Consider the following 26,185-nt stretch of genomic DNA (forward strand, 5'->3'; position numbering starts at 1 on the left):
GGTTTTGGAAGGGCCATGTGCCTCCTAACTTCATTACAGACCTTGGCCCAAATATGGGCAAGCTGAAATCAAGAGGTGAGGTGAGAGTGACTGCCCTTGACATCAAGGCAGCATTTGACCAAGTATGGCATCAAGAAGCCCTGGCAAAATTAGAATCAATTTGAATAAGGAGGAACACTTCCAAATGATTGAAAGATTGTCCAACCCAAAGGAAGATGGTTGTGGTTGTTGGAGGTTCATCATCTCAGTCTCAGGACATCACTCCAGGAGTTCCTCAGGGTGATGTCCAAGGCCCAAACATTTTCAACTGCTTCATCAATGACATTCTCTCCTTTATAAGGTCAGAAGTAGAGAACTTCACAGATGACTGGACAATGTTTAACACGATTTGCGACTCTTCAGATATCGAAACAGTCCATGTCCAAAAAAAGATTGACAACACTCATGCTTGGGTTGATATTTGGCAAGTAACATTTGCCCCACACAAGTGCCAGGCAATGACCAGGTCCAACGTGAGGGAATCTAACTATCTCCCCGTGATATTAAATGCCATTACCATTGCTGAATCCCCCACTGTTAACATCCTGGGGGTTACCATTAAACAGTAACTGAACTTGATCAGCCACTGTGGACACGATTCAGCCACCGGGATGCGCCCGGCGCATATCCAGGAACAGCTGGTGAATTGTGGGACAGGCTAAAATCGAGATTCGCATTGGGAGCAATCCATCCTGAGATTCATCCGACCTGCTGCCAATGCCAAGTTCCGGATCTACACAAAAATGGCGAGAAGGTCATTAAGCCTAATTCGCATTCATTTCAATCTCATTGAGAATTTCAGCAAGATTGAAGTTGAATGCAGCAACCTCCTGGGAGTCCCCAACTCCCTAGTGAGAAGTCACATGGATGTCGTTTAGTACTCCTTTACAAAAACATGGATTTGGCGCCATGGCTACCAAGGGGAAGTGAGGAGGTGAGTTGCCCTTTCCATTTACTGGCATGTAGCTCCCCAGTGCTCGATGGGGAGGTCTTCAGGGGTGTTGGGGTTGCTCAAGGGTCGAAAGCAGGGCAAGTCCAGAGTCGTCACTGGGCCAGAGTTTGGTGGGGAGTGGGGGGAATTTGTCTCTGTGAGGCCTTCAAGCCATCTTTAAATATTGTGGATATCCAGAACAGAGGCAACCACATCTGCAGCCTGTCTGTACAATCAAACTCTCCCAGGACAGAGCCCTTCTGCAGCTTCTCATGAAATTCAATTTCACTCCCTTTGACTAAAATGAACAGCCTGTAGCTTTACATCTGAAGGCTATTTCACATGCTAGTTGTGATTGCACTTCACGTTGCTGAGCTCTCAAGTGCCTCCTCGAAGGAACAGGTGCCATGTCTGAGAGAGTGATTAGTGGACTGAATGTCCCACAACCTTTGATCCCTGAACAGTGTGCCTGAACTCGAGGAGCACCAGGACCATTGAGGTGCACAATCAAACACTAAAGATCAGGCGTCAGCACTGAGGACCCTCTAGTGGCCAAAAGGTAAGTGTCAGTTTGAATGGAGGGCAGCTGAGCATGGCCTCCCTGATGTTACTGCCAGAGGTCTGGGCATCAGGATTGCCCTATATTAACAGGAAGGAGTTCCAAGTGTGCCACCATCACCTCAGGATCTTATACCTGCGCCCACTACCCTAAAAGTGTGCATGACAGCTCCATGCTGAGGCACTCAGTGATCCCCTGTGTCTTTCAGGACCATCCCAGGATGGTGGGTTGGTCTGTGGGGCACAAGGGATACGTGCTGAGGTCATGGCTGATGACGCCGGTGTGGAGGCCTGAGACCGTGGCAGAGATCTGTTAAATGGGGCCCACGTTGCCACCCATGCAGGGGGGGGACAGGACTCTGGGTGGTCCGGCCTCATTAGATGGCAAGACAATGGAAATGTGGTCAGTGAGAGGGAAGAATAATTTTGTCGGACATCAACAACTCATTTGAGACAGGTCATCTGGATGAAGAGGCGGTGGATCTTCGCCTCTGTGGCGCCGGCCGACCTCGCTGTTGGTCACTGCTCTCTCCTTGGGAAACCCTGCAATCTCCAGCACCTCATCGGGGATGAGGACTCGGATCTCTGGCATCCCGCCTCCACCTTCACCATTTCTCTCTCATTATGGGCTATTAGCTCCTATGGGGACAAAGAGAGGGCTTTGTGAGTTGCAGCTTGACAGGTCAGTGGTGTCTATGGCAGGTGGCATGTGCGGGTTCCGCACCTAAGCATGAAGGGGTAGTGCTGGTGTGTGGCAGGACATTGTGAGGAACAAGTTTGAAGACTGGATGGTGGAGGGTGCGCGATATCAGCCAGTGGATTGGGGAATGGTTTGGGAAATTGAGGGTTGGGAGGCACGACTCATGCCAGAAGAGAGGTGGCAACTTACCATTGCAGCTCATTGGAGATCGTTTGTCTTCTTCCGACATTCGATGGCGGGTCCTCCTGGTCACTACAGTTGCCACTACCTCCCAGGTAACATTGCTCACCCTGCTGCTGGTTGTCCGACCCCCTTGGAGGAACAGTATGCCCTGCCTTTTTAAAAATTAATTTACGGGATGAGAGTGTCTCTGGTTAGGCCAGCATTTATTACCCAGTTCAGTTCAGTTTCTGATCAATGTTAGCCCCCAGGATGTTGATTGTGGGGATTCAGCAATGGTAATGCCATTGAATGTCAAGGGGTGGTGGTTAGATCCTCTCTTGTAGAAGATGGTCATTGCCTGACGCACGTGTGGCGCAAATGTAACTTGCCACTTGTCAGCCCCAGACTGGATATTGCATTTGGATATGGACTGCTTCATTATCTGAGGAGTCGCGAATAGTGATGATCATTATGCAGTCATCCACAAACATCCCCACATCTGACCTTCTGATGGAAGGGAGGTCATTAATGAAGCAGCTGAAATGGTTGGGCCTAGGCCACATCCATTGCGTTGGGAAGCCTGGTCGGGTCAGCATTCCCAAAACGAAGGGCATGTTTCTGTGCTGCCATACCCATTTATTGGCTGTGAGTGAGTGCTGAGGGAGCAATTAAAAGCAGCTCCCCCTTGTTAGGAGTTGAGGTGCATGCCAGGTGAATCAGACGGCCGGGAGCCAGACATGTTGAGATTCATGTGGGGTCATTTTTGAGACTGCAGGTCAAAACAGGCCACGATCTCGCCAAAGCGGCAGACATGAAACACTCCGCCAAACTCACCCAAAATGACACTTAGAAATTCTTTGGCTGAATCGTGCCCTGTGGCAGTTCAGTGGCTGGGATATCTGTGTTGAGTATCTCATCTCCTGACTCCAAGATGTCTTCTGTACTGTGTTCTCCGCCTGTCCCCACATCAGCAATTCCAGCATGTGCCAAAATTTTAATGTGGGCTCCTTCCCATACCTTACATCTACTGCCCATGAAATTGGTGTGGACTTTGCCTATTCCTTTGGCATTATCAGCTATAATAGGGCTGGCTTCCATACAGAAGCCAAGGATTCCCAATGATTTGCTACCAACCTTGACTTGATGACTCATGTTTTGCTGCCTGACTGTAAAAATCAAAGCTGTAAATTATCCAAGACTTCTTTTAACCAGGTTAATCTCTTCATGAGGAGCAACGTCATGGATACATATTTGTTCTCTCTCTGTGAAAATGGTCAGCCACCAATTCAGTCAAAAAATTTTCAATTAAGTTTTGTTTTAGTTATGTTTCCTTATTTTCTTCAACAGGGTCCAAGCACAAAACTATGCTGGAAGCTCGAAATGGTGGGGGTCCAATTAAGGCATTTCCCCGACCGGGCGTCAAAGGGAAAACAACCACCAACAAAGGGATTACCACCGGCTTGCAGAATAAAACCTTTCACTGTGAAATCTGTGACGTACATGTCAATTCAGAAACACAACTCAAACAGGTTAAACTTAAGAACATAAGAGAAAATTCTTCTAAATGCCATCAAACCCATCTATCTTTTGAGATCAATTTTCTTATTTGCTGTCTTTCACTGTTTATTTTAACACAGCACATAAGCAGCAGAAGACACAAGGACAGAGCTGCAGGAAAACCTCCAAAACCCAAATACAGTCCATACAACAAGCTCCAAAGGAGTACCAATGCACTTGCGGTAAGCGCATGCATAAATGCGGTAAGCTCAGATAACTAAATCACAAATCCATAACTGAGTAATTATTATTGCATGCTCAGAGGTTGCTTAAGGTAGGCGGGCAGATGCATATGGCAATAATCAGTTGAAAAAAATGTGGGGCTGGATTCTCCGTCGGCGGGATCATCCGTTTTGTCAGCAGTGCACACACGCCCGCTGATTTCACGATGGCGTGGGGGTGCCATACGATGGGAAACCCCATTGGCCGGCTACTGGGATGGAGGATCCTGCTACCGACATGGTCGCACCTCACCAGAAAACGGGTGATCTCTAGAACTTTAGTTTTCACACCGTGAAAATATAAAACATGGTGATAACTGCATGAGAATATTGGTATACTTTTTTTCTGATATATTTGGCTTTTATGATCAAGCTAGATGCTATGGGAGTTCAAACCCATAGCTTAGATTTCAGTGCAAATATTGACACAGTAGTCACTTGACCTATCTCTATCAAAAGAGAAGTGAGACAAGATCATCCACTCCACCGACCCAATTTGATGTCCTTTTCAATATTGGACTGGGCGCTTTCATAAAGTATTGTCCCTCAGTATTTCTGAAAGAACTTCAGTGATTTCATTCCATAGTTGGCTTTATGTTTTTGGCCGATTCAGCTGGGGATCCAATAAGCCTTACTCACTACTCTGAACAGTGGAATAGGATGATGAGATCCCCAACCATATCATTACGGGTTTGAATGTCTCAAGAAGAGAATTAAAAGGAATAGATTCCAAGACAGAAGGAGTATCCACCCCAATTGTCGATTGACATGAGTGCACCTTAATGAATGTCAAATTCATCCTACACACTGTCCTTTGGACAGTGCTCAGAAGGCGCAAACATGGACTTTCTCATCTTTCTCCAGTGACATCAAATTTTGAAACTGCGTAAGTTTGCCACACTTAAGCCATATTAACAAATAGCTCTCCTTGATTTGTAAAGCATTCATAATACTTCCTCTTAACTTTTAGCTCAGAAACAAGATCTAAGACTGGCCGTGAGGTGAATTTGTGGCAAATGGAGAAATAATTGAATATTTTCAAAGGGGAGGCAGCTGCTTTTTGCCGAATCCCTCAAATGTAGGCCTATGTTGAGGAAATGGCAATGGTCAAAGCTGGTGCATCACATTAGACTTAGATATCCAAAGTATCGAGATAGTTGGCATGTTGCAAATTTCCCTGCATTGGTTCTTACATCATAATGTAAGCAGATGTCTAGAATGGGGCTTGAGACCTGTATTCAGGTTTGTCCACTACTGGAACTGGCCTGCAAAGAGTAAATCAGCTGCTACTGAAACTCCAAATCCAAATAACTGGATGCACCAATTTCTTTAATTTCAGAGAAATGGGCATCACATTTAGGTAAACGTTTGTTACCCATCCTTTATTGCACAAGGGGTAGTGGTTAAGAGATATCTTCTTGAACTGCTACATTCTATGTGGTGAAGGTGCATCCAGAGTGCTGTCAGACAGTGAGTTCCAGGATTTTTATCCAGTAATGTTGAAGGAACAGCAATATATTTCCAAATCGGGATGATGTACAAATTGGATGGGAAATTGCAGATGGTAGTGTTACCATGATTTTCACAGTAACTTCATTGCAGTGTTAATGTAAGCCTACTTGTGACACTAATAAAGATTATTATTATTATTTGGCACCTGGTGGCCTAAGTGGTAGGGGTTGGGGGTTTATAAGGTGCTGTCAGAGGAGCCTTGGCAAGTTGCTGCACTGAATCTGTATGTGGTACACACAGCTGCCACATGCAATGGCAATGGAGGATGTGAATGTTTAACGTGATGAATCAAGTCCTGGTGGCTGGTCTTGAGCATCATCAGTGTTGTTGAAACTGCAATTATCCAGGCATATAAGAGCATTCTATCACACTCCTGACTTGTAGATAGTGGAGAGACTTTGGGCAGTTAGAGTCAGGTAATACCAGTCTCTGGTCTGCTCTAGCAGTTGTAATATTTAAGTGGCTGAACCAGTTAAATTTCTGGCCAATGGTGACGACCTGGGTGTTGATTGTGGGGCACTTGGTAATGCCACTGAATGTCAAAGCGAGGTGGTTAGACTCTCTCTTATTGGAGATGGTCATTGTCATTTTGGTGGCACGAGTGTCAGATAATACAATAGTCTCAATGTTGTCTAGGTGTTGCTGCATGTGGACAGGGACTGCTGCAGTATCTGAGGAAGTGTGAAAAGAATAGACTTGTGTACAAGTATCAGTGAATATTCCATTACTTACCTTATGATGGAGGGGAGGTAATTGATGAAGCAGCTGAAGATGGATGGGCATAGGACACTGCCCTGAGGAACTCTTGCAGCGATGCCCTGGGGCTGAAATGATTGGCCTCCAATGACCACAGTAATTTTCCTTTGTGCTAAGTCTGACTCTAACCAGTGGAGTTTTTGATCTGATTCTCATTGATTCCAGTCTTAACAGAATTCTTTCATGTTGGCGGGGCCCATACCCTGCCATGTGTATATACAGGGAACGCATGACAGAGAGAGACAGTGCTTGAGAGGGTTTTGGCTTTCTAATGCAACTGTGACTTCTCTGTGTGACTTGGTGTGGGATTCTCCGTAGCCCGAAGCTGAAATCGTGTTCACTGATTGAGCGGATAATGGGCTCCGACGCTAAAATTGGGGCCGGTGCCGGTCAGCCATGCTCCACCCCCTCAAAAATGGCGTCATTGTGATGCACGCCACGCGCAGTCGCAATGCCATTGGCGCCTCATTGGCAGACCCACCCACTATGTTCCACCCCCGATGGACCAAGTTCCAGATGGCATGGGACATGTGTGGTCCCACAAATCATGAACCGGCGTGGCGGGTGCGGTGTGGACTGTTTCCAGCGCCGCCATACTCCGCCGGGATCTATGCCGCTGGCAAGGAGGGCTTCTGCTAGGGCCGGGGGGACTGGTGGGGGGTGGCCAGTGGGTGGGCTGTGGGGTCACGGATGGCGGGTTGGGCTGGCGCACGGCCGGTGCCACGCTGTATGGCGCGACCGTTGTAGCTCGTCAGCCATACATATGCGCGGCCCAGAACCCTGCCAGTCTCCAGCCGTTTTTGGCGGGGGAGGGCAGAGTTTCAATCGGCGCCGGTGCTAGCCCCTCACTGGTACCGGAATCTGTGAGGGGTTTGTGCCAATTGTTTTGATGTGAATCTCCCGCAGTTAGCTGCAGAAATGGAGAAACCAACCCATGGCGTCTGAGGAGATCATATCCAACTGTGTGATGGCATGGAAAGTCATAATCCTTTGTCCCATGTGACGACCTGAATGGCATTACCCAGCCTGCAGCACACCACCGTATTAATATGTTCACAGATGTCCTGTTTAGATGTGCAGGCACTTCATGGCCCTCACCACTAACCACAACAGTCAGACGGAAGGACCCAGAGGCTTTGCAGTCATGTCAGGCTATCTGTGGGTGCGAGGCATAATTTACTGCACTCATGTCACTATCTAGTCATCAGCAGGCTAGCCAGGGACCTTCATTTGCAGGAATTGCTACCATTCAACCAACAAGTAGATAGTCTGCGAGCACCTGAAGGACATCCTGCTTGTCTCTGCAAGCTACTAAGGAGCAGTCATGATTTCATTATCCTCAGGAACTTCCAGGTGCCCGGCTTGTTAAGTGGACCTTATGCTTTGGAAGGATGTCTGTGAAAGACAAAGGGTACCCATTAAAGCAGTGGCTCATGGTACCAATTCGAGGTCACAGGACTGACCCTGAGTGCCGAATTTCACATAATGAATTTATGCTTCAGCAATTCTTTTGCTGTAGGGCTAAAACTCGGTTCTTTATTCAAGCAGGCTTCTACAAATTCTTTAAGGGGTTTACTGTAATTCCCCTCCATTGTTGGTGCATTGTTCTTCGGAATAAGGAATAAAACTTTCATCGGATCTAGCTCCGAGTGCAGCGGTTGTCCTGAATAGGGCCTTGATCTAGGCCTGATCGGGCCCACCCATCGGCCCTCTTCTGTTTCCTAATCAGGTAGATCAGGATACTGAGCGGTCCACGCTGGGTGGGATCGGAACGTGCGGTGTGGATGGATGCCTGGTCGGGCACTTCTGATGTTGGGTCTTGCTCCAGGCCAGGCTGGGCCCACTGAGCCCAATGAGCCATGGCCTAACCAGTGCCATCAGTGAATAGACAGTTGGTCTTCTCAAAACGAAGTTGAAATGCTTTAACCAATCTGCAGGAGCTCTTCAGTACGATCCCTGTAGACTGCTTCTGATGCTAGTTGTTTGCTGTGCTCTCTACAACTTGGAGCTCCTGGGGAAGAGTCCCAGAGGAAGAGCCAACGAGGCCATCTATTCTCTGATGAGGAGATAGAAGAGGAGTAGGGAGATCAGACAAAGCCAGATGTGCAAGACCTTGCTAGAAAGCATCTGGATGGGGCTGAAACAAAGGGAGGCTTTCATCCTCCTGAGGTTCCAGTTACCCCGTCTATGGAAACTTCATTTCATCTTATTCACTATTTCCTTCCGCTCTTTCCCTCATCACCAGAAAAACAGCTCTTCAGCTCTTAAAATTACAAACATCCGAACCACGTTACTCCCCTCTTTGTAATTTAAGACACTTTCAAGTCAGACCATTCATGGAACCTATCTCCATCCATTATTGCATGAAATGAAATGAAATGAAAATCGCTTATTGTCACGAGTAGGCTTCAATGAAGTTACTGTGAAAAGCCCCTAGTCGCCACATTCCGGCGCCTGTCCGGAGAGGCTGGTACGGGAATCGAACCGTGCTGCTGGCCTGCTTGGTCTGCTTTCAAAGCCAGCGATTTAGCTGAGTGAGCTAAACCAGCATACAGTAAATAAACCAGAGCTCTTCTCTAGGGTGTTCAAACAGCACAACATTTATGTACACTGAACCTTATTTCCCTTTGCAAGTAATACAAACGATAAATTCGCCCATGTGCACCAAAGTGTAACTGGTGTGGGGTTTGAAAAAATAGTTCCCGCCCCTCACTTAATTGCTGCTGCGATGGAGACAAGCTGCTGAGCCTTGTGCCCCCCTGTCTGTGATGAGTTTGGTATGAAGGCCCTAAAAGTGCATCTATCCTGCACAGTAACAGAAGACCCTTCTCAAGGATATTTGGCCGATCGGTGGGAGAGAGGATGTCCCCATCAGTAATGTGCTGAGGAATCTCCCAGAGGGCATAAGATGCTGCCCATCCTCCACCATGAGGTTTAATTGGTCCTCCCTGCTTTCCGGGGAGGGACCAGGAACTGGAAACAAATCTATAGTCCTCATTCCCATATCATCCAACTCTGGCCCCCTGTGCTCAGGGACAGGATGATGAAGTGCAGGTTGGAACATGCACCCATGATTGCTTCTGGAACCTGCTGGGTTTGACCCTCCAAGACAGTCACCAGTCTGTCAAAGGAAAAGCTGTATGTTCAGTTGAGCGGGTCATTGCAGCACTTATGGCCTCAATAAACTCCATGCACTTCGATATTTCTGCCATGTCTCCATTCATCTCATTCAACACCTGCCACCTTATGGACAACACTAGAATCTCCTCATCTATCTGGGACTCAGCAATTGTCTGTCTTCCACACTCCGCCATCTTCCGGAGGCCTGGTCTATCTCAGTCTCTGACCAGTGCACATGCAACTGTGATGTAACCTCATCAGCATGTGGTTCCCTTAGTTCTGAGGTGTGAACTGCCATTGAGGTGAAATTTTCCCTGTGAGTTTTGGGTGCAGAGCAAGGATGTAACGCCGCATCCTCTTGAGGCTTCATCTTCCTCCTGTAGCAATAAGGATTACTCAATCACTTGGTGTGGAGACTGTTGAGTTTTTGCAGTTTTCAGGACCCCAATTGACTAGAAACAACCTTCAGTGAAATTGTGAACCTAAGATTTTCATTTTGATTATTTTTTTTGTAGCTCGTTGACAGCACACTCTGGAATATGTTAGGCTGGGTTCTCCATTACCTGACACCAACAGAGAGATTCACAATCGGGCACAGAATCCAGTGCCATAAAAAAACAGGATTGGCGCTGATCTGTTTCTGATGCTCCGGTCCCCTGCTGGTGGCGGTATCGGGGTTCATGCGCCACGTCAGCTGGAGAATGCAAATAGGTCAAATGGAACCCTTTGCATCCTCATGCACGGCTGGATATCGAATTCTCCACACATCCCTGATTCTAATAATAATAATAATCTTTATTATTGTCAGAAGTAGGCTTACATTAACACTGCAATGAAGTTACTGTGAAAATCCCCCAGTCGCCACACTCTGGCGCCTGTTCGGGTCCACAGAGGGAGAATTCAGAATACATTCTGAATTGGACATGTCCAATTCACCTAACAAGCACATCTTTGGAACTTATGGGAGGAAACCAGAGCACCCAGAGGAAACCCACGCAGACAAGGGGAGAACGTACAGACTCCACACAGACAGTGACCCAAGTGGGAATCAAACCCGGGACACTGGCACTGTGAAGCAACAGTGCTGATCACTGTGCCACTGTGCCGCCCATAAGAGTTGCCTTGCATTGTTTTCCGAGGCCTCTGGGCTAGGATTCATATGGGCATGGATTGGTGTAGGTATTTGTCAGTGTAGCCCTGGTGGGGTGGAAACAGTGAAGCACTTATTGCTTTAACTTCCTCTTTTTCACAGCAAAAAGCACTTTACTGCTTTTGATGCGGGCAAGAGCTGTCAATCATATCTGGATGTTTAAAAACATTGAGGTTAGTTACACACAGCGTCCTTGAGATCCATTCAAGTGTGAAGGAAAATAAAATTAAACAGTCCAGACATCTGGTTTTCAGGAAGCTGTCAATCACAGCCTAGAAAAAAACAATTTCTCATTGATGTGAATAAAAGCCTTGTCGATCAAAGGACTTGAGGGAGTTTAAACACCGGGGATGTTATTTTCGCTTTCTAGAGATTTACAGTTGCTGCTTTCTCTGCCTGAGGCAGCAGCTGTAAGGGACAGGTCAGTTTTAAAGCAATGATTCTTTTCACTGTTTCTGTCTGGACTGCTCTTTAGCTTCCAGTAAGGGTTTCAGTAATGGGGGTCTCTGTTCTGGGAGTTGGTCTCTGTTATGGGGGTCTCTGCTGATGGTCTCTGTTATGGGGGGTCTCTGGTGGCGGTCTCTGTTATGGGGGTCTCTGGGAGGGATGATGGGGAGGATGGTCACGCCACCCTCATGCATGTGTAATACAGTGGGGGGTGGCCCAGCAAATCCGTGATGGGGGACCAGAATTGCGTTGCAGGGGGAGTGCGACAAGCCAACGGACCTCATTATCAGCCATCCGCTCAAAATGGTAGCCCGATAACAAGATTCGCAAGGGAATCCCTTGCAATCCCCGCCATGCAAAATTTGCATGTATGAGGTCAATGAATTGCCTCTGGGTGACGCTCTCAGTGCGAATGCTAAATCAGTGGCGATTCATCTCCGGCGGGAGAACATAGTCTCCCAAACGGCGAATCCTACCCATTATTATTTTCCAATAAAGAGCCAGCCTTTTACCCATAGATTAACTGAAATATGGCAGAAAATAAGATACTTTAGGGCAGCACGGTGGCGCAGTGGTTAACACTGCTGCCTCACGGCACCGAGGTCCCAGGTTTGATCCCGGCTCTGGGTCACTGTCCGTGTGGAGTTTGCACATTCTCCCTGTGTTTGAGTGGGCTTCGCCCCCACAACTCAAAGATGTACAGAGTAGGTGGATTGGCCACGCCAAATTGCCCCTTAATTGGAAAAAATGAATTGGGTACTCTACATTTATTTAAATAAAGAAAATAAGAAATTTTTCACTTTGTGCAACAGATTAGAACGTAGTGCAGAAGGAGGCAATTCGGCCCATCGAGTCTGCTCCGACCCACCTAAGCCATCACCTCCCCGGTATCCCCGCAACCCAATAACCCCCCCCCCCCCCAATCTTTTTGGTCACTAAGGGCAATTTAGCATGGCCAATCCACCTAACCTGCACGTCTTTGGACTGTGGGAGGTAACCGGAGCACCCGGAGGAAACCCACGCAGACACGGGGAGAACATGCAGACTACGCACAGACAGTAACCCAGCGGAGAATCGAACCTGGGATCCTGGCGTTGTGAAGCCACAGTGCTATTCACTTGTGCTACTATGCTGCCCAAAAATTAAAAGGATAAAAGTAAATCAACAGTTTGTTTTGCATTTCTCCCAATTTTGAAAGGGGATGTAAAATGTGTTGCCAAAATAATTTAAATTCTCGCATTGAAGTGATCCTGATCAAATTTTGGTCTCAATCAATTTACTAAATTGTTGGTAGGCGTGAATGGCAGTAAAACTTTACAGTTATGAAATAAGAAAACTAGCATTTTGCATTAAAGTTACAAAAAATACTTCATTTGTATTTGAGTATTTACTTGCCTTTCGGAGGTGTAGTTATATTTAATGTTTATTTAACTACTAATTAAATTTGAGGTGCTTGCCTAACTGGCACTGAACCAGGAAAATTAGTTTCTTCGAAGAATTAGAAGTCCATTTCTTTACCATTTCAAGCGTCCGGACACTTTCTGATGCTATGTGACAACTTGCTGTAAATTAATGGTGGCTTCCCATGCCCATCCTTTGTAATTTCAATTTCAATATGAATGCTGTATCAGACAAATTGGATTTTTATTTATTTTTTAAAGTTAACATCTATAAGAATGCTTGGGGTAGATTAAAAAAAAGACTGTTCAGTAATTGGTTGTATTGTGAATATATAAGGTGCATAGTATTGCTTGATTTCTTATTTTCTTGAAAGAGTATTTGTATTGCTGACATACAATGCATTTAGCATTTGACATTTAGCACGGCAGCACGGTAGCATGGTGTTTAGCATAAATGCTTCACAGCTCCAGGGTCCCAGGTTCGGTTCCCGGCTGGGTCACTGTCTGTGCGGAGTCTGCACGTCCTCCCCGTGTGTGCGTGGGTTTCCTCCGGGTGCTCCGGTTTCCTCCCACAGTCCAAAGATGTGCGGGTTAGATGGATTGGCCATGCTAAATTGCCCGTAGTGTCTAAAAGTAAGGTTAAAGGGGGGTTCTTGGGTTACGGGTATAGGGTGGATACGTGGGTTTGAGTAGGGTGATCATTGCTCGGCACAACATCGAGGGCTGAAGGGCCTGTTCTGTGCTGTACTGTTCTATGTTCGATGTTCTATTTAACAATGCATTAAATTGAAAACATTTCTGGATGATCAAAGGCCAGATTAATGATGCAACATATCACGTTAATGCTTTACATGCAAGAATATATTTGAGACCATTGTTCAAACATACTTCACTGCAGTGTTCTCTTTTACAGGTGAAGCTGGCCTTTCAGAAGGAACTTACTAAGCCATTGGCTGCTCGCCTTTTACCAAACCCGTTTGCTGCAGCTGCGGCTGCTGCTGCTGCTGTGAATTCACCGTTTGCTTTGCGCTCCGGCCCAGCAGCCACTCTATTCCAAACAGCAGCGCTTCCTCCTGCTCTCCTTCGGCCAGCTCCTGGACCTATACGGGCAGCACACACACCAGTTCTATTTGCTCCTTATTGACCTGCCTCTGTACAGGAGAGAACATTAGGAAAGTAATAATAAAGTACTGCAATAATTCAAACAGGGAACTATGCAGTGATAATCATGGAACTAAATAACATGGAAAGAAACTTGCTCCTGCAATCCACGCGGACTTTGAATGGCTGCATCTTTATTCAGCAAAAAGAAATAAAGCAATTCTTCCATAGGAGAATCTATTACACAGATAATATGAGTAGTTTCTTGTGCTGTAGAAATGTATAGAGTCTGCAAACTACCAATAACAATCAGCCTTTTTACACAGTATTTTCATGTAATGTTTCCATGTCTTGTGAATAGTCTGTAAATGTGTGTAAGGGCATTAACCTAAGTCTTATATGTACATTTAATTTCTTTCTGTAGGATGAAACAAAACAAAATGGGACACTGTGACAATTGTCTTCATTAACTGTGTGCACAGTTCAGCAGCTTGCTGCCTGCTATTTATCCAACTATAAACTTGTAAATTGTGTCTTGTGAGTTTGTAGCTTTGTGCTGTGTATCTCTGATGTAATAATTTGTCTAATATGATTTGCAAATGTTGGAGGGAATGAAATAACAGAGGAGATTAGTTTAATATTTAAACATCCCAGTGAATCATGTTCAGGAAGGTGTGCGGCTGTCTCCATGGAGTTCAGTGTGTAGGTAAAACCAGGTATTGAGATGTACAGACGCTGTTAGCTACCACACACCTTCCCGCGCAGCTCAATTGAGAATTTTATGAGGCAGTGGCTTTAAGTATAATTTTCCCATAAAAGGTGACTAATTTGTGATTGTGTTTACTCCGAGGTATGCCAGAGCTGAATTAATTTGAATTAATCTGAAATAATAAACTGGATTTTGTGGGGGCGACCAGGGATTGAGGGGGGGGATGGGGGCTGTAAGTTCCGTGAGGGAGGCCCAACGGATCAAGTGCCCTTCAGGCATTTAAATGGCCATTGTCAGGCCTCTCCTACATTTAAGATCCCTGGCAGCAGAGGTCCCGCCCACCAAGATCAGCTGGCCAATCAAAGGCAGGCAGCTGCTCATTGCTGTTAGCACCAGTGGGAGCAGTGACTGCTGGCACCACTACGCCCATCAGAGGCCCACAGGCATCTTGGGACCCCAGACCAAGGTGGGATAGGGGTCACAGGGTTGGGGTTGTAGGAGGCAGGGCCAGGGGATGTCAGAGGCCAGGACAGAAGGTGGCTTTCAGCAGTCATCCCCTTCCTGACGCTGAGTGCCTGACAGTGAGCGATGCTCCAGAGAGACCACTGACAAACCCAACATAATTTGCTGGGTGCTCAAAGGGTGCAGGAAATCTGCGTGACCCCTGTTTAATGGCTGAGTCACCATTAAATTGTGATGGGCTCAGGAATAATAGGTGTCAATTGGCACCTATTATTGTCAATTGGCAAAAAGCCTCATTGACATCCTGCTGCCAGTGACTGAGAATCCCACATGGGCTCCTTCTCCTTTTTACTGGGAGACTGGTGCAAAGCTTCTCCCACGATTCAGTGAGCTCACCCGTCATGGTTCCCGCTGCAACGGCTGCACTAAATCTAGCCCAATATTTCCAGTCAACTGAGTTGTTGCACTGAATAAAACAAAAGTTGAAGGAAGTTTTCTATGCCAGGTTTGTATTCTCAGTTTATATTCTTACATTCTTTCTGTTCAACAGTTAGTTACAACCAGTTTGAATGAATTCCAGATGCACGATGAAGCCATTCTAAATCTGACTCTTTAATGTCTTCTATCAGTATTTGTCTGTCTGATTTATATGGCCGGCATTTTGTTTTTACTTTGTTTCTCCCCATTTGGACATTGAGTTTACAGTACAACCATGCAATGTCACATACTTCAAAGGAAAATGGGCTTACCTCTTTGTTTTAACTTCCCTACATAATGTTTCATTCCAGCCTTTCCAGACCGAAGCCTAAATGTTCACAGCACAACAAAGTTAGGGAGTCATTTTGTACATTCTAGCTGTTAAAGCCCACAGCTTTATTGCAGACTATTAGTTTAGCCCAGTGTAAATTGTGACAAGAAAATGATGTTTCCATGTACAGTTATGTCATTAAAAGCTTTCTCCACCTTGTATGTATCATCAGTGATCACCAAAATCACTACTGCAAATGAAACTGATAGCTCAGGACTAAATCTTTAAAGGTGATGTAAAAAGGTTTGCTTAAATAGAAAATAATTTGTTAATAAAGTATTAGTATTAACCAAAAATATACTGTGATTATTGTAAATAATGTTGATAACTGCAAGGCTTTAGATTTGGAAATGGGAGCAGTTATTTGCACATAAAAGGCAACTGAAATCCTGCCGTACAGAGTACATGGAAATGCAGTCTTCCAATAGGAAAATCTTTGAAGTATGTTTAGTCAATGTTGTCGTAATCAATATTTTCCCCGCTTCTGGACTGTGATAGAAAAATTCAACAAAGTTTGTTAGGTAAGCAAAACTAAGCTTTATTTACGAATTACAACTGCTAGCAGTATGGCTGAGACTTGGAGTCGGAAGGCAGTCAAGTACAAACTGCTGGTTCCCTTCCAAGTCTGCCCATTACAGAAAATAGGTAGACATTTATACATTATAAAATCAAGATAACGTGAATACAGCTTGGTCAGGAATTTGATCAAAAGTAAAACATAAGTAATCATCATTAAACTGGCGTCACCTTGCTGACCTTTAGAGGACTCGGGGTCTCGTATCATTATTTTGTCTTTTGGTCGCATGTTTAAGAAATGGAGCAGATTTGTTTAAGTATCGAAAAGAACTAGTTCTAGCTTATCTTGTGTATTTAGACTGCTCTGGGGTATGACGGCTGAGTTTTTAAATCCGAGTTTAGAGTCAGCATGTTTTCGGGTCAAGTTGACCTTGGCTGCTTGTATTTGTGCCTTAGGTTATGCAAAGTCAGTTTAAATTTCACTGTACCAAGAAATTTGACTAGTTTTCCCATCATGCCATTATTTGCTTTGCACAACACCACAATGTAAGACACCCGCATGAAAAATAACACTTAAATACAACTAGAGAATAACAGAAATACATTTATATGAGGTTGAAGAAGAAATAGATAAAGGAATCTATTCTAATTTTAAAATACACTGGCATATAGTTCAGAATCAACTGATTGATGCCTGGTGAAACATCACAAATGTTCAAATTAAAATCTGTTTCCATCCATAGAATTCCTACAGCACAGAGGAGGCCATTGGGCCCATCAAGTCTACACATACCCTTGGAAAGAGCACCGTACCTAGGCCCACTCCCCCCGCCCTATCCCACCTAACCTACACATCCTTGAACACTAATGGGTAATTTATCATGGCCAATCAACCTAACAAGCACATTTTTGGACTGTGGGAGGAAACCAGAGCACCCGGAGGAATTGTGTAAATTGATATACTTAGAATCATAGAATCTCTACAGTGCAGAAGAAGGCCATTCGCCCCATCGAGTCTGAACTGACCCTTGGAGAGAATACTTTGCCGAGGCCCACGCCCCGGCCCTATCCCTGTCACCCCACCTAACCTTTTGGACACTAAGGGGAAATTTAACCTGGCCAATCCACCCAGCCTGCGCATTTTTGGACTGTGGGAGGAAACGGGAGCAGCCAGAAGAAACCCACACAGACACGGGGAGAACGTGCAAACTCCACACAGGCAGTCACCCGAGGCCGGAATTGACCCCGGGTCTCTGGCGATTTGAGGTAACAATGCTAACCACTGTGCCACCATGCCATCCCTACTTATATGCAGCACAGTACACAGTATAGAAAATGTCTGCCGCATTTATACACAATTATTTCAAGAGACAACCCCACACAATTTTGGATTAAAGGTTTGAGAGGTATCTGTCTGCATTATGTTTGAAGTGCGATATTTAATAGTTAATTTAATATTTAATTTTATATTTAATATTTAATTATTGCTATTCTGCAATAACAAGCAGCGTAAGCTTGGGGCGTTACACTCTTAAAGTGGTCAATTTATTCAGTGATGCTGAACTTTTAGTCTGGTGGTGAAGTACTGGCATTTGAAATGTCCAAAATAAAAGAGTTGGACCATTGAACTCCTGAACTGCAAACAAATTAAAAGTAAAAAGCTTAAAATGTAAAAGCAGGATTGTATTACCTGTATTTCCAATACATTGTACCTTGCAAAGATCCCTCCAACAGCAAAGAACAGAGTACAATGAAGAATGCAGCACAGGAACAGGCCCTTCGGCCCTCCAAGCCTGTACCGGTCATGGTACCAACCTTTGCCAAAACCCTCAGCACTCCCTTGTGCCGTATCCCTCTACACCCTTCGATGTTAGTCAGTGGGAAGTAAAGTACAAGCTACTGCTATTTAAATTGGAGTAAATACAGTGCAACAGCAACATTTGAGAATGGGCACAAGTGTCATTTTCAAAACATTTTTATGTTTCAAAAATAAAATAATTTCTTCATTTTATATTGTTTTTCTGTTTTCCCAATATTCAAAACTTTGGGATATGCTTTTATTATTGTCAAAGTAAGAGCAGAGAGTGGGAATAAACGAGTCCTTTTCAGAGTAGCAGGCAGTGACTAGTGGCGTATTTCAGGGTTCAGTGCTGGGGCCCCAGCTGTTCACAATATACATCAATGATTTGGACGAAGGAATTACATTCAATATAATTTGCAGATGCACAGAGCTGGGTGGTGGTATGTGCTGTGAGGAGGCTGCAAAGAGGCTGCAGGGTGACTTGGACAGGCTGGCTGAGTGGGCAAATACTTGGGCAAATGCAATATGATGTGGGTAAATGTGAAGTTATCCACTTTGATGGCAAAAAAAGCAGGTGGTAAGGAAAGCAAATGGAATGCTGGCCTTCATAGCGAGAGGTTTTGCGTATAGGAGTAGGGATGTCTTGCTGCAAGTATACAGGGCCTTGGTGAGGCCATGCCTTGAGTTTGAGGAAGGACATTCTTGAAGAGTCCAGTGAAGGTTCATCAGACTAATTCCCCGGATGGCAGGACTGAAATATGAAGAAAGACTGGATCAACTAGGCTTGTGCTCACTGGAGTTTAGAAGAATGAGAGGGACTCTCACAGAAATATATAAAATCCTGATGGGACAAGACAGGCTAAATGTGGAAAGAATGTTCCTGATTTAGGGATGCTGAGAACTGGGCGTCACTGCCTAAAAATAAAGGGTAAGCCATTCAGGACTGAGATGAGGAAGAACTTCTCTCAAAGAGTTGTGAACTTGTGGAATTCTCTACCACAGAAAGCTGTTGGGGCCAGTCCGTTGGATATATTGAAAAGGGAGCTGGATGTGGCCCTTACGGCTAAAGGGATCAAGGGGTATGGAGAGAAAGCGGGAATGAGATACTGGATTTGCATGATCAGCCATGGTCATATTGAATGATGGTGCAGGCTTGAAGGGCCGAGTGGCCGACTCCTGCAACTATATTCTATGTTTCCAAAATATAACAGTGCATTATCGTCTTGTATTTAACTGAAGTATTTATGATGGCTCTACTGTCAACCATGCTTCAGCAACCGTTTAGATTCTCTGTACAAAGTCGCACATAAGACTAGATTTAATGCAGCGTTTTGTGGCGAGGAACATGGGGGCCAAGCCCACTTCATTGTGCGAAAGGCTCGGTGTCAGTCTTGCTGAGGTGGGAGAATCTTCCTCATTGCAGTCAGAGGGTTGTAGGGGCTGGTGCGGGCTTCTTGGCCACTGGTGGCAGAATGTAATTTATGCTCGTTATTGAGCCAACTGACAGCCATTATCACTGTAGCCATCACTATTAATTAAACTAACGTCTCGTGCTCTTGGAAGGCTATCCAAAAAGCACTGCCAGCGACCTCTTGGGAAAGGCGGGGAGATGAATTAAAGAGGCCTTACCAGCCTACCACCTAGTCAGTGAGAGCCCCTGCCAGGCTTCAGCAGTGGTCCCGTCTGCTGCAGTAAGATCTCAATGGTGTCACGAATTTGCCCGTAACCAGGCATCTAAAAACTGTCAATGGGCTGCTCACTGCTGCCAGGTAGGTAGCTGGTCTCAGCTACCACTCAGAAACAGGAACGCACCAAGGAGCTGATCTGACTTGGTATTTTCTCAAATTCCCCTCACCTCCAAAGCTGTTTCCAAGCGCCTGATAATTAGATTCTGCTCACTCTGTGCAGGCTTCCTTCACACTTTTTGCTGGCAGACTGCACTGAGGTGGTTTTGGCATCTCATTTGCATTGCAGGTCCCATGATATTGAGCGCTCAACAGATGAATAAAGTCTCTTATGTTTTTCCAGTGATCACTGTTGGAATAAAGTTATGATTTAAACTACCTGGAATTTCAGTGAATATTTGCAATACTGCAGTAACTTTCTGTAAACCTCGAACTACTGACAACATTGTATCACACACTAAGTGAAAGGAAGTCACAAAACAAGAAAATAGTACTCGTATACAGATACACACTACATATAAATGTAGAACATTACCTTTATTGTCTTTCCATCTTTAGTTTGTAATATGTATAAGCTAACATGTTGCCCAATGAATTTGAGAAACTTGACAGAAAAAGCTGCTGCGCCACCTTAAATCACCGATATGGGTTCAAAGCTATACTTTTAGACAGTTTTAACTTCATCCAGCACAGAGATATGATTGTCTATCAACCCAAGTAGATGAACTCCAGAACTTTATTCTGAACAGAAAGAGAACAGTTCTTGGTGCTGCTGTGACTTGGAGTGGAGCATATATCCATGGATGGAGAGCAGGTATATGCAATAATTATTCTGTTCCATTCCATTTAACGTACTGTGAGCCTCATATTTAAAGCAAATAAAGATTGGAGTGTGCAAAATGTGACTGGAATCCACAAACTTAAAACAAATTTATTTTGAATACTCTTCCAGAAGATTTCATGTTTGTAAGATGTAATGGTAAATCTGAAATGTTACATTATCCATTAATCCAATTGCATTCTGTAATGATTGGAAACCTGATTGAATGCTGCTATATCTCACTGTCAGTTTTCCGTGCAGTGGCCGTGTGTCCTTTGTAAGTATGAACACTGTCATGTGAGAGTACCTTTAAGAAATGGATGTTTAAGCAATGTACCTTTAAGAAAATGAGCAGCTCATATTACTGAAGTTATGTCAGAGGGGGGAGCTGGGCTGAGATCACTTCTTTTTTTTGCGGCTTTTGGTTTGAGTTTGAGAGAGAGCAGCTGAAAAGTGCCTGGCTGGTTTGCTGTGAGCTGTTTGAAAGGAAAAGCCAGTTTTGAGAAAAAGAGCTTGGGTGTGGCTGTGTTTGCAGTAAGCTGGATCTGCCGTGATCTTTGCCAGGAAAGAATATCTCTGAATCATTTGGGTGATTTAAACTCCTAATAGTAATGTCTTTAACCTGATGTGTTTCTGTTTAAGGGTGTTAAGTCTTTTGGAAGTTTGAAGGAACATTTTGAGGAATTATTTAGTGTTGTATTATTTTTGGGGGTATCTTTGAAGTAAGGGGTGGTAAGGGATCCAATGTTTATTTGAAAATATTAAGTTGAATTCATGGAATAAACATTGTTTTGTGTTTAAAAACCCACGTGTCCATAATTGTAATACCACACCTGGAGACCAAGCTGTGTGCTTCAAAAGGAACAATACATTAAAGGGAGAGGTTGGTTGAACTCCATGATACATTTTGGGGTTCTGAAAACTCCGTTCCCATAACAACACAAAAGTTTAATACATTTAAAAATCAGTTTTTCATTGGAACCTGATGCCGAAACATTTTCAAATTGGGATTGGTGTCTGATACATGGAAATACCTTCAAGCTGGGCTTGAAAAAAATAAATTAAAGATCAGTTTTGCCGTGCTACAGTTCAGATGTAATTATGTAGTTGAGAGAGCTTTATGCAGCCTCCTTTAAGTAAATCAGTAAGCTTCCATCTGCTCTTCAGCTGTCTAGTACTTAAGCCACATCTTTGTGTTTTCACCAGGAACATGAGCAGCAGTATCTCAATGTTTCATCTTAATCTAAGAAATCAACATAGAATGCCAGAAGATTTTGCATTGCACTTCTGCTGCCTCTGAAACTCGTTGCAGCCACTGCTGTCTCTTGCAACCAGAGACTGAAAGTGGAAAATTAGCCATTACTTGCTAAATCAAAGACTATGGGCAGAGTTCTCCCATTTTGAGACTAGGTGCAGTGGTGGGCGACTCAGATGGCACCTGTCTAACTGGCCAGAATGGTGGAATCTTGTGCCTGGTTCAGCATTTGGAACCTTATTAATTGTGCACAGACAAGTTCACCTCCAACACTCCTAGCGGGTCAGCAGCTGTTTTGATCACCTGCCCTCAGCTGGACGGGTCAAAAGTGCTGTCACCATATTTAGATACTGATCCAGCACACTCATATCACTCTCTCCAGCCCACCTTTCTTCACCAGACAGTGCAGGACATCAGCAACCCACAGGGAAAAGGCTAGCAGTCTCAAGAGAAAGTCTGTTCTTCAAGTCGACTCCCCTGCTCGCAGGCCCATCAGCTGCAAGGCGCCCATGCCCCACTTGGACCATAACCCATTGCATTTGGAGTCTTTGCCCATCCCCTTCAGGTAAACAATGTTATCCCTTTGACTCCGCTTGTTTGCAACATTTTCATGCCCCACCCAGCTTCCCTCCCCTCTGCCTTCCATTGTTCGCCTTCTTCACCTCCCTCTCCTCTGCATGTCATCGTGAGTCCTGGCCCTCCCCTCCCAACGTTGCACAGCCCTCCTTCCACGTTGCCCCCTACTCTTTTGGCCACACGCCCTCACCTCACAGTCCATCCGAGGTCGAACTTCAGGCCTTTATTGCAGTGGCTGCATGAGTCTTAAAGCACAGTGCCGTCCAGATAACCACTGGTGTGTGGCATCAGAGGGGAATTAAACCAATGTAACCTCCAACCCAAGGCACAGTACTGAACCGACTCGGTAACACAGGAGGTCCATGGGTCCAGTAGTTGCCCACGAAGACCTGCTTAGAGATGGAGGTAGGAACCGGTTGGCCCTAGCAGAATGGTTAACAGTGCATCAGGAGCAGTACAGCGTGATGGCAGAAAGTTGTTGCACTCATCCCACAAGTCTCTGGTGAACTGACGGTCGTCTTGTGTACACCACTCAGTAGGTTTGACATTGATGTGATTTCCCACTGGCACGATGCAAGACTGGAAGGCCTGACGGGATGCCAATGGGCAGTTGTTTTATTAAGCGTTCATGAAATGCAAATGAATGCAAATAACTTTTGTGCCACCTGTCAACAAGAAGTGAACTGCCATTGGGAGAATTGCAATGTGATTTTACCTTGGTGGGTTTATGATATTTTGGTTCTTGCCTGATTCACCCTTCCCGCCCTTCACCAAACGTGCCTTGGTTGGTTGGGAGAGTTTCGCCTTAATTTGTCCATAATTGCTCACAGGTACAATTTGTTTATGTATTTATGAACTCAAAGCAACTAGAGAAATTTTGCAAAACATTTTCACTTAAAATTGTTCTCAGTCGTAGCATGTTAAAGCCACACAATGTAGAAAAGCTACTAGAAGGAATGAAGGAGGAAGACATTTACTTATACTTGTGCAATTGCACTGTATTCATGTATTTTGAGCATTACTTTTTCTTGAGGTGCTGTACCATTCCTGTGCTTTTGTTGCATTGTTTGTTAATATGTAAAACTTCAATAAATATAGGGCGCGATTCTCCCATATGGGGTGAAATCGTAAGGCTGGCGTCAAATCCGGGCGGGTTTGACGCCAGCCCCCCCCTTCCCGACCAGGAACTGATTCTGGTCCCCGGTCGGGGCTAGCATCCCGACGCCGTAAACTCCGGCATCGCGGGCTTAACGAATTTCGTTAAGCCCGCTTGCCAGAGTTAGCGCCAGCTGACGTGTCATATGATGTCAGCCGCGCATGCGCGGATTGGAAGACTCCAACCCGCGCATACGCGGATGACGTCATCGCGCATTTGCGCGAAACCCGCGCATGCGTGGGCCGGGATGCCCCTCAGCCGCCCCGCGAATGGATACTGCGGGGCGGCGGAAGGACAAAGAGTGCGCGGGCATCGGGCCCGCTGCCCACGATCGGTGCCCACCAATCGCGGGCCCATGGCACCCTTGGCACGGCCGTGGTACTGCCGTGCCAATCGGTGCCATGGTTTTAAAAATCGACAGTTTACGGCCGTTTTTACGAACGGCCAGACCAGGTGTATTTGCCGTTCGTAAAAACAGCCGTAAAGGGCTGGGAACTCGGCCCATCCATCAGCTGAGAATCGCTGCCGGCCATAAAAAAACGGCGGCAGCGATTCGTATCGGGAGTCGGGCGTGGGGGGGGGGGGAGAATAGCGGGAGGGTGTCGGAACAGCATGGCCGTAAAATTTTACGAGCCACGCTATTCTCCGCACCGTCGGGTGTGCGGAGAATCGCGCCCATAATTTTTCAAAAAAAGAAATGCTACTTGAGAAGTGTTTGCACATTTTGATCCTCTGTTCATTCCTGCATGCAATAGAAATTGCCAAAATATTTTTCAATGCTTGTCAAATAAAATCATAGTTGGAAGTAAATCGGCACAAACCAATGAAAAAATTAACATTTCACTTCAAAAACAGAAAATACTGGAAAGCCATAGAGTCATCCAGATTGTTAGCTCTCTTGTCTCTCCACAAATGCTGTCAGACCTGTTGAGATTGTCCAGCATTTCTGTTTTTGTTTCAGATTCCAGCATCCGTAGTAATTTTATTTTATTTTAACTTTTCAATTGATGAGCAAACAATGGCCCAAACAGAACAGCCGTTCCAGGTGTAACTGGGCAGAAAACTCTGGTGCTGCCATTTTGGAGCTTCAAACTGTCACCTTTCTCAATCTCTCTCTCTTAACTGCACTTATCGGGCGACAGTGTCAACAGCATGAAGGATCCCATACTACTTAAATGGATTAATCAATTACCAACAGGTTTGTGTCTGGTATATATTTTGCTGGCTGCTTCTGCAATTTTACACATTTTGAGACCGGATTTTTGTGGTGGAGGCACCAATCGGGTGATGGATTTGTTTCTGGGTCGTGAACTCGCCCCTGATTGGAAGTAGAGACTTATGGGTATTTTGTGGACATGAGCTATTAATTGGGTCTGGTGTGGGTTTGTCAGCCAATTAGTGGTCTCCAGAACAGAAACAGATGTGGGTCACTGGAAAAGCAGGACTCACTTTACAATCATTGGCATCCCTGTCATTTGGATCTTAACATTGGAAAACTCAGGATAGGGTAGGAACTTGATAATGTAAAATGTTTTTGACTTTTCCTGTGATGAAGAGAGGTCCCACTGGGTCTCTTCACTGCCATTTACAACTTGATCTTCATTCAAAACAGCTGTTCCTCTTCTCAGAATGTTTGATCTGGTCTACATTAGACAGTTCCTGAAGGCAGCCCGTCCACTTGAAAATTTGGAATGATTCAAAGGCAAGCTCCTCATGGTCACTTTAAATGTTTTAATTTGCCTGGTCATTGATGTGGGTGAGTTTGCTAGTCTGGCCTCCCTCTATTCTCCTCCCACCCTCACTAAAATCACTTTGGTCAGAAATGGAGGTGGTAGACTGATCTGAAGTCCATCAGCACCATTCTTTTGGTCACCTACCCTTGATGGAAGTTTCAATAGTCAACAGGGAGAGATTTGGTTGGTGCGGAAGTACATTTCTAGTGACTTGAAAGCTTTTACATAAATCAGTTGCTTCCAGACAATGATAGTCTAGTAAGGCTTTCTCCTGGTGTTGGAACATGACTGGGAAAATGAACAGAAGTCACACAGAGCAGGACCAGAAGAGGAAGGAAGATGAGACATGGAGGGCTCTCAACAGGAGGCCGTATCCATAAAGGGTCATTGCGGAGCATGAGAGAGCAGATTGCAGCAGTGCTTTGACAACCTGGAATCCCCTCGGCCCACTGGTATACAGATCCATGATGCCAATGTTAGATTCCTGCTACTTGTGCGAATGGAAACTGTGACATCAACTATTAGATGCCGTGTTATGTTTGGATGAAAAATGTACTCTCGGTGATGATTACCACTTTCATGCTTGAAAGAATGGGAACTAAGCTCTGCACAATCTTAATTTGGTGGCTGATTCCTGTGTACTCAATTGAGCACAGGCTGTATGGTACACTTCTCAATGAACCAAGCATTTGTGTGCATATAGCCATCAGCCTACTTTTGTAGCCATCAGCCTACTTTTGTAGCCGAGCCCATCAAAATCTGTATCTGAACCCTCTTTAGCAGAGTTAGTCCAGTGAGCTGCCACCTGCCCTATTCATTCATCCTGCCCTGGCAGCAGTTCACTTATGCCCAATGTTTGACCATGCACAGATCACACTCTGGGCAGTATTACTATCTGAGCCAGTGGCTGTGTGACCATAAATGTATGTGGTAGTGTATTTTCACCTTCACTGTTTTCTCGCTCTTCTTCAGCCTTCGGGTATCTATAAGGATAAAGGAAAGTATAATGT

General features: G+C 45.1%; 1 protein-coding gene across 5 annotated transcripts in view; it reads left to right on the top strand.

Moving 5' to 3' along the window:
- LOC119966118 (zinc finger protein 385D-like) overlaps window positions 1–15,317 on the top strand; it is a 1,141,865-nt gene extending 1,126,548 nt beyond the window's left edge. For 4 of the 5 annotated variants that reach the window (XM_038797352.1, XM_038797356.1, XM_038797354.1 and 1 more), the window contains 3 exons: window positions 3,738–3,919; window positions 4,028–4,150; window positions 13,467–15,317. In XM_038797352.1, coding sequence (XP_038653280.1) covers window positions 3,738–3,919; window positions 4,028–4,150; window positions 13,467–13,697 — 536 coding nt within the window. In that variant the 3' untranslated portion in view covers window positions 13,698–15,317. The remainder of the gene's footprint in view (window positions 1–3,737; window positions 3,920–4,027; window positions 4,151–13,466) is intronic. The other variant, XM_038797351.1, reaches the window with a different exon arrangement.
- The last annotated feature ends 10,868 nt before the right edge of the window (window positions 15,318–26,185 follow it).

Source organism: Scyliorhinus canicula, chromosome 5 (genome assembly GCF_902713615.1).
Source record: "Scyliorhinus canicula chromosome 5, sScyCan1.1, whole genome shotgun sequence".
Classification (NCBI taxonomy): Eukaryota; Metazoa; Chordata; class Chondrichthyes; order Carcharhiniformes; family Scyliorhinidae; genus Scyliorhinus; species Scyliorhinus canicula.